At 50.4% G+C, this 17,956-nt stretch overlaps 1 protein-coding gene across 1 annotated transcript; it reads left to right on the top strand.

Moving 5' to 3' along the window:
- Window positions 1–3,747: 3,747 nt before the first annotated feature.
- On the top strand, window positions 3,748–17,754 carry LOC144951405 (neurexophilin-1-like). The gene is made up of 4 exons (XM_078881645.1): window positions 3,748–3,757; window positions 4,019–4,182; window positions 16,909–17,023; window positions 17,231–17,754. The coding sequence occupies exons 1-4, from the start codon at window positions 3,748–3,750 to the stop codon at window positions 17,752–17,754; spliced, it is 813 nt and encodes a 270-aa protein (XP_078737771.1).
- Window positions 17,755–17,956: the final 202 nt, after the last annotated feature.

Genomic DNA, 17,956 nt, shown 5'->3' with positions numbered 1-17,956 from the left:
TGTCTGTGCGTGTCAGTGTGTGTGGCTGTGTGTCCCAGTTCGATTCCCGCTCATGGCCAACACCAGTGACGATTATCTGAGCAAGGTCCTGGGCCTCCCCTAGGTCGACTCAGCCTCAAATGAGTGCCTGGTGCGGTGTGTAAACATCGCTAGCACTGGGGAGACAAAGGCGGCCGGGCGTGGCACTGGCCACCCACCCCCTCGTGTGCCGTGCCGGCCTTCATAGGTGCTACTCGCTAACAGCACTTGCCCCTACAGTCTGTTAAGGCTACACGGGGGATCTTTGTCTGTGTGCGCTGGACCAGAAAAATCTCTGCTCGCCCTGGCCCGGCTACCGCAAAACTATTTCACATAAATGTAACAACAACAGCACTCCCTGTCTGTGTGTGACAACAACAACACTCCCTGTGTGTGACAACAACAACACTCCCTGTCTGTGTGTGACAACAACAACACTCCCTGTGTGTGACAACAACAACAATCCTGTGTGTGACAACAACAGCACTCCCTGTCTGTGTGTGACAACAACAACACTCCCTGTCTGTGTGTGACAACAACAACACTCCCTGTGTGTGACAACAACAACACTCCCTGTGTGTGTGACAACAACAGCACTCCCTGTGTGTGTGACAACAACAACAACACTCCCTGTGTGTGTGACAACAACAACACTCCCTGTGTGTATGTAACAACAACAACAATCCCTGTGTGTGTGACAACAACAACAACACTCCCTGTGTGTGTGACAACAACAACAACACACCCTCCTGTGTGTGTGACAACAACAACAACACTCCCTGTGTGTGTGACAACAACAACAACACTCCCTGTGTGTGTGACAACAACAGCACTCCCTGTGTGTGTGACAACAACAACAACACTCCCTGTGTGTGTGACAACAACAACAACACTCCCTGTGTTGTTGTTGTTGTTGACCCACGGCTACCAGAGTAGTCGTGGGTCACGCTGTGAGCCACGTCCCGTGCTGTGCAACACTCACGGGCAGCCCCCCCACCACCATTACCCCTCCCCCCAATCCCTCCCCCCACCCCCCTCCACCCCCCACCGCTAACGTATTGTCCTAAGCACATTTTTAATTCACATTACCCACACACATCTTTCAGATACACCACGGGCAACATAACATATTAAAGCGCGTATTTATTGTGCATTACGCATGACAATGTGTTTGCTAAAGTATATAATATGTGCATACATACTATTACATGAAACTATTAGTTTGCATTAATTAACATTTTTAAAATATCATCTGACATAAATCTGTGTGTGTGTGAGCATCTGTCTCTATGTGCGTGTCTCTGTGTGTCGCCGTGTGTCTCCGCGTGTCTCTGTGTGCGTGTCTCTGTGTGTCGCCGTGTGTCTCCGCGTGTCTCTGTGTGCGTGTCTCTGTGTGTCGCCGTGTGTCTCCGCGTGTCTCTGTGTGCGTGTCTCTGTGTGTCTCTGCGTGTCTCCGTGTGTCTCTTCGTGCGTGTCTCTGTGTGCGTGTCTCTGTGTGTGTGTTTTGTGTGTGTGTGTCTCTGTGTGTGTGTCTCTTCGTTCGTGTCACTGTGTGTGTGTCGCTGTGTGTGTGTCTCCGTGTGTGTGTCTCTGTGTGGTGTCACTGTGTGTCTCTGTGTGTGTGTCTCTGTGTGTGTGTGTCTGTGTGTCTCTGTGTGCGTGTCTCTGTGTGTCTCAGTGTTCATGTATCTCAACGGCGGCAGTTCGAGGTGCTGGCCACCCACCCCCTCGTGTGGCGTGCTACTCGCTAACAGCACTTGCCCCAGCAGTCTGTTACAGGCTACACGGGGGACCTTTGTCTTTGTGTCTCTGTGCGTGTCTCTATGCGTCTCTGTGCGTCTGTGGGCGGGGAGCGGCAGTGTTGTGGTGAGCGCGCTGCGATATGAACCAGATTCCCGCTCACGGCCAACTCCAGCGACGATTATCTGAGCAAGGTCCTGGGCCTCCCCTAGGTCAACTCAGCCTCAAATGAGTACCTGGTGCGGTGTGTGGTAAACATCGCCACTGGGGAGACAAATGCGGCCGGGCGTGGTGCTGGCCCCCACCCTCTCGTGTCCCGTGCCGGCCTTCATAGGTGCTGCTCGCTCACAGCACTTGCCCCAACAGTCTGTTTAGGCTATACGGGGCGCCTATGTTTTTGTCTTTGGGGAGCGGTGGCGCAGCGGTTAGCGTGCAGCGCCACGAACCCGGCGAGCCGAGTTCGACTCCCGCTCAGGGCCAGCACCGGTGACGAGCACGCGGACTTGTCCTGGCCCTGCCCACAGGTCGACTCAGCCTCAAATGAGTGAGGCTGGTCCAGAGAGTTAACATCGCCAATGGGGAGACAAAGGCGGTCGGGCGTGGCGCTGGCGGCCTTCATAGGTGCTCGCTCACAGCACTTGCCCCAACAGTCTGTTCAAGGCTACACGGGGGAAATCTGGTGGTGATGATCCTTCTGGTGGTGGTGATGGGGGTGGTGATGGTGGTGGTGATGATGATGATGCGTCTGATGACGGTGGTGATGGTTGATCATCCTTTTGGTGATGGTGGTGATGGTGTTGATGATGATGCTGCTGATGATGGTGTTATGCCCACACGAGGGATCTTTGTCTTTGTGCGTCTGCATCTGCTTGTCTGTTGGTTTCTTGACAAACGCTGGGGGGGGTCTTCCTCCCGCTCCCCCTCCCCTCTCACCCCCCCCCCCCCCACCACCTCCTCCTCCCTTCCCTCCCCATGCCCCCCCCACCCCCTCCTCCTCTCTCCTCCGCGGATTCATTCGCGAGTGGCACTCAGCCCGCGCCGAGTCTCTTCAGCGTCGTCCCACCACCGATCGCACTCCGCGCGTCAACGCAGAGCGAAGGGGGCCCCACAGACAGCAGCAGCCTGTGCGCTTGTAAACACGACTCTGTGTGTGTGTGTGTGCGTCTGTGTGTGTGTGTGTGAGTCTCTGTGTGTGTCTGTGTGTGTGTGAGTCAACTTTAGTGTGCGGGGTTTGAGAGATGTTAGTGGAGGCTCGCGACGAGAGAAGAGAGAAGGGTCTCATTGGACAATTTGTAGAGAGGGCAGAGACGGCACGCGAGTGAGGAGCCTCAACAATCCTCTCTCTCATCTCTCTGTGTGCCCGTGCGCTCGTGCGCTCACTCGCTCTTCAAGCACCACCGACCCACCGCCACCTCGTCTCTCCATCACCTCGGCTCTCCATCCCCCATCACCTCGTCTCTCTATCACCTGGTCTCTCCATCACCCACCCATCACCTCGTCTCTCTATCATCTGGTTTTTCCATCACTCACCCACCACTCCGTTTCTCCAGCACCCATCACCTCGTCTCTCCACCACCTTGTATCGATTCGCTCGCATCTACCACCATCATCATCACCACACTCACGCGCCACCATCATCATCAGCGTCACCATCATCATCATCCGCAAGATCTCTTCTTCAACGAGCACGTGGTAACAGCGAGCGAACCTCGGTCCATCCGACCCCAGACTGCCCGCCCCAGGTTCGACTCCGAATTCAGCCGAGCCAGACCCAGACCAGACCCGAGCCGGGCCTAACCGGACCTAGACCGCACTCAACCAGACTCAACCGGACTCAACCGGACCTGGACCGCACTCAACCAGACTCAACCGGACTCAACCGGACCTGAACCGGACCCAAGCGGACCCGAAGCGTACCCCAACCATACCCAACTGGACTGAATCCAACTGGAACCTGGACCGGACCCAACCCGAACCCGACCCAGAACCATGGGTACAGGCAAGGAACGCGGTCCGCACAGCGGGTACCGGTCTTGAACCAGGGCGCTAGGACCTGGGACCAAGACACGAAAGACCGCCGAAGCAGCACCACCACCACCATCATCACCACAGGAACCCAGGAACCCTGGATCAGCACCACGGACAGCGCCCAGAGACGGGCACTTTGTCTGAGTGACGGCGAGTCGGGAATTCGCTGAGCCGAACCACAGACCCACCAGAGCTGGATCCCAAAACTGAACTCCGCGCCCCGAGGCCCCAGACCTTGGCACGGGGACCCCCTCGAGACGGCGGGACGCTGATCCCGAGGAAGACGACGCCGCGTTACAGCCTGGACCCCCAGGAGCGAGGTCCCAGGAGACGCCTCGGGTCGCGATGCTGCGCGCGGCGCTGTGGTGGGCGGCGCTGCTGGGACGAGTGGGGATGGTTCGTTCGCTCACTCATTCGTCCATTCACTCATTCACTCTCACGTTCGTTCACTCTCGCATTCACCCGTTGATCGCACTTGCTACATCGCTCATTCGTCCGTGCATTCACCCACTCGAGCGCTCGCTCACTCATCAGCTTACTCACTCGTTCACACATTTACTGATTCACTGACTCGTTCACTCAATCGTCCATTCACTCATTCATTCACTCTTGCGTTCACCAATTGATCGCACTTACTACATCGCTAATTCGTTCGTGCATTCACTCAACCACTCGCTCACTCATTGCGTGATTCATTCGCGCACCCGTGACTCACGAATTCACACATTCACCGACTCGGTCACTCATTCATTCACTCGATCATTCGGTTATTAAATAACTCATTCATTTATACATTCACTTACTCATTAGCGGACTCGTTCGCCCACCCGTGACTCATATATTCATATATTCACTGATTCAGTCACTCATTCATTCACTCAATCGTTCAGTTATTAAATCATTCATTCGTTTATACATTCACTTGCTCATTAGATGACTCGTTCTCTCACCCGTGAGTCAAGAATTCACATATCCATTGATTCAGTCACTCATTCATTCAGTTATTAAAATAATTCATTCATATATACATTTACTTACTCATTAGCTGACTCCTTCGCTCACTCGTAACTCATGAATTCACATATTCACTGACTCAGTCACTCATTCATTCACTCAATCATTCAGTTATTAAATAACGCATTCATTCATACATTCACTTGCTCACTCGCGTACTCGTTCACTCACCTATGACTCAGTCATTAACGTACTAATCCATCCACTTATTCACTCACTCATTCATGTATTTGCTTAATAGTTTCACTCATTAGCTTACTCGTTCCCTTCCTCATTACTCACTATTCCACTCACCCATTTACTTACTCATTGGCCTACTCATTTCATTATTTCATCTACAAATTAATTCACCCACACACGAATTTAATCACTCGTTCATTAGCTTACTAATTTGATAATTATCTTACTCATTCCCTTGCTGTTTCATTATTTCATTCATTCGCTCATCGGCTCACTCATTCGTTCACACATTAACTGACTCGTTTATTTACTCATTCCCTCACTCATTCTCTTACTCATTCACTCATCCAATCCTTCGTTCGTTTATGCAGTCACTAAATCACTCATTCTGGTATTATATTAATCCCTTGCTCATTCAATTATTCCTTCATTCGCTTACTCCTTCACTCATTAAGTAACGTTTCAACGATTCATCCACACTCTCGTTCACTTTCTCATTCATTCATTCATTCATGGATTAACTGACCTAATAATTACTTTGTTCCTGTGTTCATTCAATTACTCGATCATTCGTTTATTCAATCATGCACGCTCTGATTTACGTCATCACATGCTCATTCATTTACGTCATCATTAGCTCATTCATTTACGTCATCACATGCTCATTCATTTACGTCATCCAATGCTCATTTATTTACGTCATCATTAGCTCATTCATTTACGTCATCCAATGCTCATTCTTTTACGTCATCATTAGCTCATTCATTTACGTCATCACATGCTCATTCATCACGTCATCACATGCTCATTAATTTACTCACTGATTCGCTTACTCGTTCATTCACACAATCACGTACTCACTGCCTCACTCACTCATGAACTCATTCACTTAACTCGCTGTTATTCAATTACAAACTCGTTCATTCACGCCATGACTAATCCATTTACTCACACGTGTCAAACCCTCATCCAGTGACGTATTCACTCACTCATTAAACTATTCAACCGCTCATCCGCTTATTCATATGTTAATTCCTTCGATGATTCACTTTTGTATTAACTCACTTAATTCTATTTCGATTTAAAGCTTTCGTAACTGCAGGGATTCATATTATTGGTTCTTTCGGTAAAGTCACGTTGAAGGGAAATAATAAAAATAATAAAAATACAAAACAATACAATTCTCACGACGTTTCGATTGCAACACACCTGATGATGATTGCTTGTGTTGCAATCGAAACGTCGTGAGAATTTTATTGTTTTATTTTTTATCATTTTTATTATTTCCCTTCCACGTCACTTAATTCAAGTCATTTATGAATTCACCAAAGATCAGCTCAGACATGCATTCAATTATTACATCACTCGCTCTCACACTCGTTCCCATAACTATTCGCTTATCCACTCATTGATTTGGTCATTCATTGCATTCGTCATTCACGACTCATTCATATATTTACACTCACATTCACGTACTCATTCACTCACGCATGCACTCGCTCACACTCTCATTCCCATAACCATTCACTTATCCAATCATTTATTTATTTGGTCATTCGTTAAAAGATTAATGCACGACTCATTCTTTTATGAAGTCATAATCCCGTTAATTCACTCACTCATTCCTTCACTAACGCACGCAATAATTCACTCGATAATTCACGTAAATCCTTCACGCACTCGTCCACTCATTCACTTATTTCTACATTAACTCATTCAATGAATAGTTTCATAATCTCATCATAAATGAACTTAGGCCTTCACTAAACTCACTCACTGAATGATGGTCACCCTCCTTTGGACAGACCTGACCCCTTCCATAGGCATGTGGACACGCAATCGAAATGTAATAAGTTCAAAATATGACCAAGTCAGCACAAGTCGCCCGATGGATAGACTATTCCCCGCCATGGGAACGTGGAATGTCATCTCGGTTTGATTGCCGGCCACGGCTAACATCAGCGGCAGTTGAGCTCTCTGAGCCGGTTTTGGGTCTCCCCTAGGTCGACTCTACCTCAACACGAGTTCCTGGTGCGGTGGTGTATAATAAACATCGCACCCTGGGGAGACAAAGGCGGCCGGGCGTGGTGGTTATGGCCAGCCACCCCCTCGTGTGCGTGCCGGTCTTCCTAGGTGCTGCTCGCTAACAGCACTTGCCCGAACAGTCTGTTGAGGCTACACGGGGGGTCTTTGTCTTTGTGTGTGTGTGGGGTGGTGCCGCTGGTGGTTGTGGCATCGCAGCATTCACAGCGCTGCAGGATTACAACAGTCGCATGGCGATGACAGCCACGTGACGGTCTGTGGAGCTGCTGAGTGGAGCTGCTGAATGCAGCTGAGTGGAGCTGAGTGGAGCTGCTGAGTGGAGCTGAGTGGAGCTGCTGAGTGGAGCTGCTGAGTGGAGCTGGGTGGAGCTGCTGAGTGGAGCTGAGTGGAGCTGCTGAGTGGAGCTGCTGAGTGGAGCTGAGTGGAGCTGCTGAGTGGAGCTGAGTGGAGCTGCTGAGTGGAGCTGCTGAGTGGTGCTGAGTGGAGCTGCTGAGTGGAGCTGCTGAGTGGAGCTGCTGAGTGGAGCTGAGTGGAGCTGCTGAGTGGAGCTGCTGAGTGGAGCTGAGTGGAGCTGCTGACTGGAGCTGCTGAGTGGAGCTGAGTGGAGCTGCTGAGTGGAGCTGCTGAGTGGAGCTGAGTGGAGCTGCTGAGTGGAGCTGCTGAGTGGAGCTGAGTGGAGCTGCTGAGTGGAGCTGCTGAGTGGAGCTGAGTGGAGCTGAGTGGAGCTGAGTGGAGCTGCTGAGTGGAGCTGAGTGGAGCTGCTGAGTGGAGCTGAGTGGAGCTGAGTGGAGCTGAGTGGAGCTGCTGAGTGGAGCTGAGTGGAGCTGCTGAGTGGAGCTGAGTGGAGCTGAGTGGAGCTGAGTGGAACTGCAGAGTGGAGCTGAGTGGAGCTGAGTGGAGCTGCTGAGTGGAGCTGCTGAGTGGAGCTGAGTGGAGCTGAGTGGAGCTGAGTGGAGCTGCTGAGTGGAGCTGCTGAGTGGAGCTGCTGAGTGGAGCTGAGTGGAGCTGAGTGGAGCTGAGTGGAGCTGCTGAGTGGAGCTGAGTGGAGCTGAGTGGAGTTGAGTGGAGCTGAGTGGAGCTGCTGAGTGGAGCTGAGTGGAGCTGAGTGGAGCTGCTGAGTGGAGCTGCTGAGTGGAGCTGCTGAGTGGAGCTGAGTGGAGCTGAGTGGAGTTGAGTGGAGCTGAGTGGAGCTGCTGAGTGGAGCTGCTGAGTGAAGCTGCTGAGTGGAGCTGAGTGGAGCTGTGTGGAGCTGCTGAGTGGAGCTGAGTGGAGCTGTGTGGAGCTGAGTGGAGCTGAGTGGAGCTGCTGAGTGGAGCTGCTGTGTGGAGCTGAGTGGAGCTGAGTGGAGCTGCTGAGTGGAGCTGCTGAGTGGAGCTGAGTGGAACTGAGTGGAGCTGAATGGAGCTGAGTGGAGCTGCTGAGTGGAGCTGAGTGGAGCTGAGTGGAGCTGCTGAGTGGAGCTGCTGAGTGGAGCTGAGTGGAGCTGAGTGGAGCTGCTGAGTGGAGCTGCTGAGTGGAGCTGCTGAGTGGAGCTGAGTGGAGCTGAGTGGAGCTGAGTGGGGCTGCTGAGTGGAGCTGAGTGGAGCTGCTGAGTGGAGCTGCTGAGTGGAGCTGAGTGGAGCTGAGTGGAGCTGCTGAGTGGAGCTGAGTGGAGCTGCTGAGTGGAACTGCTGAGTGGAGCTGAGTGGAGCTGAGTGGAGCTGCTGCGTGGAGCTGCTGAGTGGAGCTGAGTGGAGCTGCTGAGTAGAGCTGCTGAGTGGAGCTGCTGAGTGGAGCTGAGTGGAGCTGAGTGGAGCTGCTGAGTGGAGCTGAGTGGAGCTGAGTGGAGCTGAGTGGAGCTGCTGCGTGGAGCTGTGTGGAGCTGCTGAGTGGAGCTGTTGAGTGGAGCTGCTGAGTGGAGCTGTGTGGAGCTGTGTGGAGCTGAGTGGAGCTGAGTGGAGCTGTGTGGAGCTGAGTGGAGCTGTGTGGAGCTGAGTGGAGCTGCTGAGTGGAGCTGCTGAGTGGAGCTGTGTGGAGCTGTGTGGAGCTGCTGAGTAGAGCTGAGTGGAGCTGAGTGGAGCTGTGTGGAGCTGAGTGGAGCTGCTGAGTGGAGCTGCTGAGTGGAGCTGCTGAGTGGAGCTGAGTGGAGCTGCTGAGTGGAGCTGTGTGGAGCTGTGTGGAGCTGCTGAGTGGAGCTGTGTGGAGCTGTGTGGAGCTGCTGAGTGGAGCTGAGTGGAGCTGAGTGGAGCTGTGTGGAGCTGAGTGGAGCTGCTGAGTGGAGCTGAGTGGAGCTGAGTGGAGCTGCTGAGTGGAGCTGAGTGGAGCTGCTGAGTGGAGCTGTGTGGAGCTGTGTGGAGCTGCTGAGTGGAGCTGTGTGGAGCTGAGTGGAGCTGTGTGGAGCTGCTGAGTGGAGCTGCTGAGTGGAGCTGAGTGGAGCTGAGTGGAGCTGCTGAGTGGAGCTGAGTGGAGCTGAGTGGAGCTGTGTGGAGCTGAGTGGAGCTGCTGAGTGGAGCTGCTGAGTGGAGCTGCTGAGTGGAGCTGCTGAGTGTGGAGCCTCTCCACCGAATTGCACAACATCTGGTCGGCTAGTTGTTTGTTGTTGTTGTTGTTTGTTGTTGTTGTTGTTGTTTGCCACGGACGACATCAACACTCCCAACACGACGGTGTGGTGATGGTGACGATGCTAATGCCTGTTGGACGTCAGGATGAGGCATTGGCCTCGAGCGTGAGTGACGGGCGCTTCAGCGGTGACCCCCAGCTTCGCGCTGCTGAGTTTGACCGAATTGTTACTAATTAAATCAACCTTTAATCCACTATCACATCAACACCGTGCACCACCTAAAAAGACAAAGATCCCCCGTATAGCCTCAACAGACTGTTGGGGCAAGTGCTGTTAACGAGTAGCACCTGTGAAGGCCGGAACGGCACACGAGGGGGTGGAGGGCTAGCACCACACCCGGCCGCCTTTGTCTCCCCAGTGACGTTGTTTGATTCACACCGCAACCAGGAAATTATTTGAGGCTGAGTCGACCTAGGAGGGGGCCAGGACCTGTTTCAGATAATCGTCACCGGTGGTGTTGGTGGCCGTGAGCGGGAATCGAACTCGGGTGGCCGGGTTCGTAGCGCAGCGTAGCGCTAACCGCTGCACCACCGCTCCCCACACTCACACACACTCACACCTACAGCCATCAATGCACAATGCATGGCATCCACGCACTCTTCTTATATCTATATTATCTATATAGTGTGATATCTATATATATAGTATCTATATAGTATCTATATAGTATCTATATAGTATCTATATATTATCTATATATTTGTATATCTATATAATATCTGCCGACACAATTCACAGCCGTCCCCATTCATTTCTCATTTGAACTTTGCAATATATTTTTTTAAATGGGACATTCCCATTTTTATTTTTTACATTTTCTACCCAGACAGGCGATAAGGCAACTCGTTGAGCCGTCACTTGTGATGGTCAGGTCGCTTCTGAAAAATACGTTAACAGCTGAGTGGGCTTCACCTGATAAGATAAAACATGGTTTAGTTGTTATTTTGTTATTTTGCTATGCCTTTTTACACCTGATGAAGGAAGCTTGTGTTGCCTCCGAAACGTCGTGATTTATTATTGTATTTCTATTATTATTTCTATAATTTTTATTATTTATTGTTATTTTTTTACCTACGTGACTTTACCGAAAACAAACCTAAGAGTACGAATCCTTGCAGTCACGAAAGCTTCACATCGAGAATAGTTTAGTGATGTATCTGTATCTACACTCTTTGGTTCTGTCGGTAAAGTCACGTGGGTATAAAATAAAAATGACTTGTAATCTATATTCAAGCGATTTTTTTACCTTTTCTCTACTTTGCACTCCTATCGTGTTTTCGTCATTGTTTATTGTTTATTGTTGTAACGTCCGAATGGACATCTGTGAACAAGAGCTTTGTAGCTCATCGGATTCGTCTCCAGTATAAACACAGATTCTGATCATCGTGGCCAGGGTTCTGGAATCCTCGAATGGCGGAGGATATCCCCTCGGCCGCAAACGCGATCAGTTGCACACAACGCGTGCGGGTTGATGACGACGACGACGATGGCGTCACAGGAAACCGATTGTGACGTAATCGATGATGTAATGAGACAAGTCTCGATGGGTGTCATGCCCTTGGGACCCGTGCCTCGGGATTTACAAACTTGTTGAGGCCGCGTGTCAGGCCCATAGCATCCACTCTCTCTCGCCGTGTTCGTTGTAAAAACATAATAACGGTGTGGACGTGTGTGTAGGTCGACTCAGCCTCAAATTAGTAACCCGGTGCGGTGTGTGGTAAACATCGCTACTGGGAAGACAAAGGTGGCCGGGCGTGGTGCTGGCCCCCACCTCCTTGTGTGCCGTGGAGGCTTTCAAAGGTGCTCGCAAACAGCACTTGCCTCGAAAGATGTGAAGGCTATGAGGTGGAATCTTTGTCTTTGTCTTGTACACGTGGACGTAGCGGTAGTGTAGCGGTCAGCGCTACGAACCCGGCGACCCGAGTTCGATTCCCGCTCACGGCCACCAACACCACCGGTGACGATTATCTGAACCGGTCTTGGGCCTCTCCCCTAGGTCGACTCGGCCTCAAATGAGTACCTGGTGTGCGATGTGTGCTGGCCACCCACCCCCTCGTGTGCTGGAACTCAATCGTTCATATCTGCATGATGATGATGTTGCTGTTGTTGTTGTTATATTTGATACAAAAGCTGAACTTGGCTATTAAGAGCGACGTATGTATTTGCTTAGCGGGGAGATGTTCCAATCACTGGGGTGCTACGTGCCTGCCACCGTGACGTGTGGATCGAACGCACAAATGATGAACAAACTACAGAGATGTAGTCTTCCATCTACGAGCAGAAGGATGGAGGTGAAGTTTTCTGCCTGAAATGCCTCCGACGCAGGATGAGCGAGCACGTGGATGAGAGAAGGCTGTGGGCAGGAGAGACGTTAACACGAATCGAACGTAACACGTGTGCATGTGCATATATACAAACTAAAGTAACTAACACCTAGCATACATAACAAAAGTGTGGAAAAAGAAAGGAAGTAAAGACTAAAACTGGTAAAACAACAAACTGGCTGTCTATTTACAAACCGCACCTCTCCATAACAAAGGCTCAGTCCTTTGTTATGCAGTCCATTCTTAGTCTTAAGCCTCACCTTACCATATTAATAAAAAGTGTGCCGTTCCTGGCCCTTCCCCCCTCAACCATTATATATACGGAGTGGTAGCTCTTGTGATCTCTCATTTACTTGATACAGCTGTCGTGGCTGTGACGGTTCCACCTGAAGACGGAGGCTTGTGTTGCTTCCGAAACGTCGTGATTTTTTATTTTGTTTTATTTTACTTTTATTAATTTAAATTTTTTACCTACGTGACTTTACCGAAAAAACCTAAGAATATGAATTCTTGCAGTCACGAAAGCTTCACATCTAGAACTAAAGTATATATTATTTTTTTTTGTTTTACCAGGTAAGGACCACTGAGCTGTGTAGATCTTTATTTCGGAAGCGACCTGGCTCAACGAAGCGGCTTATCGCGTGTAGATGTATAGCAGCCAAACACTTTGGCGTACGCTCCCAATATTATTCGTGAGAAAAATGTTTTGTTTTTGTGGTTTGGTTAGATCGCGTTAATGTAAATATGTCGTGCCACCCTCCACCACGCAACACAGCCAGTTAGTGGTTGGCTGTGTCGGGGCATCACGGTGGCTAGGAGATGTTGACTACCTCGCCTGGTATACAGGAGGTCGTGGGTTCGATCCCGAACCTGACGCCTGCTGCTGTATATTTAGAGTTTGCGTGTCTCTCTCTCATCATCATCATCACGGTGGCTAGGAGATGTTGACTACCTCGCCTGGTATACAGGAGGTCGTGGGTTCGATCACGAACCTGACGCCTGCTGCTGTATTTGGATTCTGCGTGTCTCTCTCTCTCATCATCATCACGGTGGCTATGAGATGTTAACTACCTCGCCTGGTATACAGCCGGTCGTGGGTTCGATCCCGATCCTGAAGCCTGCATATTCGGAGTTTGCGTCTCTCTCTCTCATCATCATCACGGTGGCTATGAGATGTTAACTACCTCGCCTGGTATACAGCCGGTCGTGGGTTCGATCCCGACCCTGAAGCCTGCATATTCGGAGTTTGCGTCTCTCTCTCTCATCATCATCACGGTGGCTATGAGATGTTAACTACCTCGCCTGGTATACAGCCGGTCGTGGGTTCGATCCCGACCCTGAAGCCTGCATATTCGGAGTTTGCGTCTCTCTCTCTCGCCGTGGTCGCGTGGATATTTATCCGGGTCCTCGGGTTTTCCCCTCCACATTGAAACAATTCAACATCACGCGTGTGGAGTGTTTGGCTGCTACTATAAATGCCCACGTGATGATGGCGATGCTAAGCCAACAGTTTGCTGAGCTGTCATTTGTGGCCAGGACGTATCTCCGTGGGGCCTTGCCTGGTAACGTTCAAACAAGTGGTGAGTTTCAAATGGACCTGGGAAAAGCATTTAAATTGGAGTATTGGAAAGGATCGTTATTCCTCCTGCTTGCGTACCCTGTAGGAAAGCCTCCCCGAGTCTCAAGACTCCTCTTTCAGGAGGGTCCTGCCCACATTTTCACTGTAAGGGCTGGGCGCTGTTGCTGCTGCTGCTGTTGCAGTTACTGTGTGCATGAGTGCAGTAAGTCCTCGTTTAACGCAGTGCTGGTGGTAGATGCGTTCCTGAAAAGTGCCGCCTTAAGCGAAATCGATTTCCCATTAAATAATGGAACGATAAAGTTTGGCTCGACACGATGTCACCACCACCACTACTACGCTCAGTGACATGGCGGGGCAAATAACGGAGGGTACGCCGCCGTGTCGCTGTATCATTCCGCGTGCTGTATCACTGCGCCACTCAGTCTCGCAGCTCAAGAAAGTAGTTCGTCCTCGATTGTTTAAAAATCACCTTTTAACGATGCACGTACCGCGTTATAACGGAGCGAGCGTTCTGCGTTATAACAGGATGCGCGTTCCGTGCGGGAAGTGTTCCCGAATGTAAGAACCATCGCGTTGTAGCGAACACCCCTCTTGTCGGCAACGCGCTCAGCAAGGACTGCACCGTGGTCCCACATTGGGTCAGCAATGGGATTGTGTTTGACCGATACCGGTTACATCAGTGCCGGATGATCCTAGTAGCACAAGTAGCTACCACATGTGTAGCAGCTACATGTGTGTAGTAGCTACATGTGTAGTAGCTACATGTGTAGCAGCTACATGTGTAGCAGCTACGTGTGTAGTAGCTACATATGTAGTAGCTACATGTGTAGTAGCTACACGTGTAGTAGCTACATGTGTAGTAGCTACACGTGTAGTAGCTACATGTGTAGTAGCTACATGTGTGTAGTAGCTACATGTGTAGTAGATACATGTGTAGTAGGTACATGTGTAGTAGCTACACGTGTAGTAGCTACACGTGTAGTAGCTACATGTGTAGTAGCTACACGTGTAGTAGCTACACGTGTAGTAGCTACATGTGTAGTAGCTACATGTGTGTAGTAGCTACATGTGTAGTAGCTACATGTGTAGCAGCTACATGTGTGTAGTAGCTACATGTGTAGTAGCTGCATCTGTAGTAGCTGCATCTGTAGTAGCTACACGTGTAGTAGCTACATGTGTAGTAGCTACATGTGTAGTAGCTACATGTGTAGTAGCTACATGTGTAGTAGCTACATCTGTAGTAGCTACATGTGTAGTAGCTGCATCTGTAGTAGCTACACGTGTAGTAGCTACATGTGTAGTAGCTACATGTGTAGTAGCTACATGTGTAGTAGCTGCATCTGTAGTAGCTGCATCTGTAGTAGCTGCATCTGTAGTAGCTACATGTGTAGTAGCTACATGTGTAGTAGCTACATGTGTAGTAGCTACACGTGTAGTAGCTGCATCTGTAGTAGCTACATGTGTAGTAGCTGCATCTGTAGTAGCTACATGTGTAGTAACTACATGTGTAGTAGCTACATGTGTAGTAGCTGCATCTGTAGTAGCTACACGTGTAGTAGCTACACGTGTAGTAGCTACATGTGTAGTAACTACATGTGTAGTAGCTACATGTGTAGTAGCTGCACGTGTAGTAGCTACATGTGTAGTAGCGACATGTGTAGTAGCTGCATCTGTAGTAGCTACATGTGTAGTAGCTACACGTGTAGTAGCTACACGTGTAGTAGCTACATGTGTAGTAGCTGCATCTGTAGTAGCTGCACGTGTAGTAGCTACACGTGTAGTAGCTGCACGTGTAGTAGCTACATGTGTAGTAGCTGCATCTGTAGTAGCTACATGTGTAGTAGCTACACGTGTAGTAGCTACACGTGTAGTAGCTACATGTGTAGTAGCTACATGTGTAGTAGCTACACGTGTAGTAGCTGCATGTGTAGTAGCTACATGTGTAGTAGCTACACGTGTAGTAGCTACATGTGTAGTAGCTACATGTGTAGTAGCTGCATCTGTAGTAGCTACATGTGTAGCTACGGGCCCCGCACTTTCAAGGGCCTCGCGCTAAATGCTTTCAAGTTATCAATTCCGGTTCAGCGATTGTGCACTTACTCTATTACTATAGTACTATACCGCCTTCAACTTTTATGAACGACTGGGTGTTTAAGTCACGTAGGTTAAAAATAAAATAAAATGAATGAAAACAACTAAAGGAAATCAGTGATTTATAATATAAAATGAATGAAAACAATCAGTGATTTAATTTAGTTGTTTTCATTAATTTTATTTAAATGTAGTTGTTTTCATTTATTTTATTTTTTACCTACGTAACTTTACCGAAAAAAACAAAGAGTATGAATCCTTGCAGTCACGAAAGCTTCAAATCTAGAATGGGTGTTTAAGGTGAGCGATTTGCCGTATTATCTGGCTGTATAGCAAATGAAAACGTACAATTCGTTTACTATGCAAGTAAAACATGCGTGTGTTTTAATATTTACGTGTTTTTTGTATTTCTTGCTACATCTTATTGGTTCTTTCGGTAAAGTTACGTAGAAGGGAAATAATGTATCCGTTATCACAGCTATCGTGATGTGACGGTTCCACCTGAAGACAGAATCTTGTGTTGCCTCCGAAACGTCGTGAGAATTATTTTATTATGTTTTATTTTTATTATTTTATTATTTCCCTTCTACGTGACTTTACCGAAAGAACCAAGAAGATGAATCCCTGCAGTCACGAAAGCTTTAAATCTAAATTCTTGCAACACATCACACCACGACGATGACGACGACGACGACGCTAATTCTGCGTGAACAACACGAATGTTGTGTGCGCTCTGTCTGCACCAGGTGGGTGGTGCTGGTGGTGGTGCTGGTGGTGGTGGTGGACTGAGCTCGCCACCGGCCTGGGGTGACGTCGCTTCGCCAGCCGAGTCCGCTTCGAGTGCCGGGCCGGTGGATCAAGTCACCAGCGCCGGTCCTTACGGTCCCCTCCTTCTCGATACCCAGCAGCAGCAGCAGCAGAATCAGCAGCAGCAGCAGAATCAGCAGCAGCAGCAGCAGCAGGATGATGACGATGTTGATGGTCACGATCAACGTTTACAGCAGCAGCAGCTCAATCAGAATGAGCGGGGAGAGCAACATGAGCATGAACAGACGAAACTTTATCATCAACAGCAGCAGCAGCAGCAGAAGCAGCAGCAGCAGAAGCAGCAGCAGCAGCAGCATCATCAGCAGCAGCATCATTCTCATCCGCAGCAGGGATATCTTCTCCAGCAAGATCAAGATGAGTATGATGATTATGATGGTGGTGGTGGTGGTAGTCAGCAGCATCACGATCAGCATCTCCCTCATCCCCCTCATCATCATCATCTTCTTCTGCTGCGCCGTCCGCAGGGCCCCGAGCTGACGAACTTTCTGTCTGGCTCGCGGCGTCTCGCCGTGGGGGGCCCCGCACGCACCACGGGGCCGCTCTGGGGGTGGCTCTCCTCCTCCACTCAGCAGCAGCAGCAACAGCAGCAGCAGCAACAGCAGCAACAGCAGCAGCAACATCAGCAACAGCCACAGCAGCTACAGCAGTTACAGCAGCAGCTACAGCAGCTACAGCATCGTCAGCAGCAGCATCAGCAGCAGCATCATCATCAGCAGCAGCTACAACAGCTACAGCTGCAGGAGCTACAGCCTCACCATCAGCAGCATCATCAGCAGCCCGGCCAGGCGCGTTCGCGTCCTCGGCGCCGCCCCATGGTGAAGACGGGCCGCTTCAAGAAGATGTTCGGCTGGGGCGACTTCAACTCGAACATCAAGACGCTCAAGCTGAACCTGCTCATCACAGGCAAGATCGTCGACCACGGCAACGGCACCTTCAGCGTCTACTTTCGCCACAACTCCACGGGCCACGGCAACGTTTCGGTCAGCCTGGTGCCTCCGGCCAAGGCGCTGGGCTTCGGCGCCGCGACGCAGCAGGCGACTCTGGTCGACCCCAAGGCATCGAAGACGTTCAACTGCCGCGTGGAGTACGAGAAGGTGGACCGCGCCAAGAGGACGTCGCTCTGCAACTTCGACCCGACGAGGAACTGCTACCAGGAGCAGACGCAGAGCCACGTGTCGTGGCTTTGCTCGAAGCCGTTCAGCGTCATCTGCATCTACGTCGCCTTCTTCAGCACGGACTACCGGCTCGTGCAGAAGGTGTGCCCCGACTACAACTACCACAGCGACTCGCCTTACTACCCCACCGGCTAACGCCTGCGAGTGGCTCTCTCGATGATTCTCGAGAGAGAGGGAAGGAAGGTGGTGGTGGTGGGTCGCTGGGTAGGTCAGTCTCGGTATGTGAGTCTCGCGGTTGCGTCACAGAGGGAAGGGAGAGCGGCAATCGGAGAGAGGGACGCGTGGACGAGATGACGCGCTGCAGGGTCGTGGTCGTCGTGGTGGTGCGCGGAGGCTC

Source organism: Lampetra fluviatilis, chromosome 62 (assembly GCF_964198595.1).
Source record: "Lampetra fluviatilis chromosome 62, kcLamFluv1.1, whole genome shotgun sequence".
NCBI classification, from domain to species: Eukaryota; Metazoa; Chordata; class Hyperoartia; order Petromyzontiformes; family Petromyzontidae; genus Lampetra; species Lampetra fluviatilis.
Note: the sequence above shows the minus strand (reverse complement) of the source record. Positions and strands in the feature narration are given on the sequence as shown.

Bases quoted from the DNA above. Each gene is read 5' to 3' on its own strand.
- LOC144951405 (XM_078881645.1), top strand. The intron at 4,183-16,908 runs GTTCGTTCGCTC...CGCCGTCCGCAG, and splicing joins TGCTGGGACGAGTGGGGATG to GGCCCCGAGCTGACGAACTT. The intron at 17,024-17,230 runs AACAGCAGCAGC...AGCCCGGCCAGG, and splicing joins CTCCACTCAGCAGCAGCAGC to CGCGTTCGCGTCCTCGGCGC.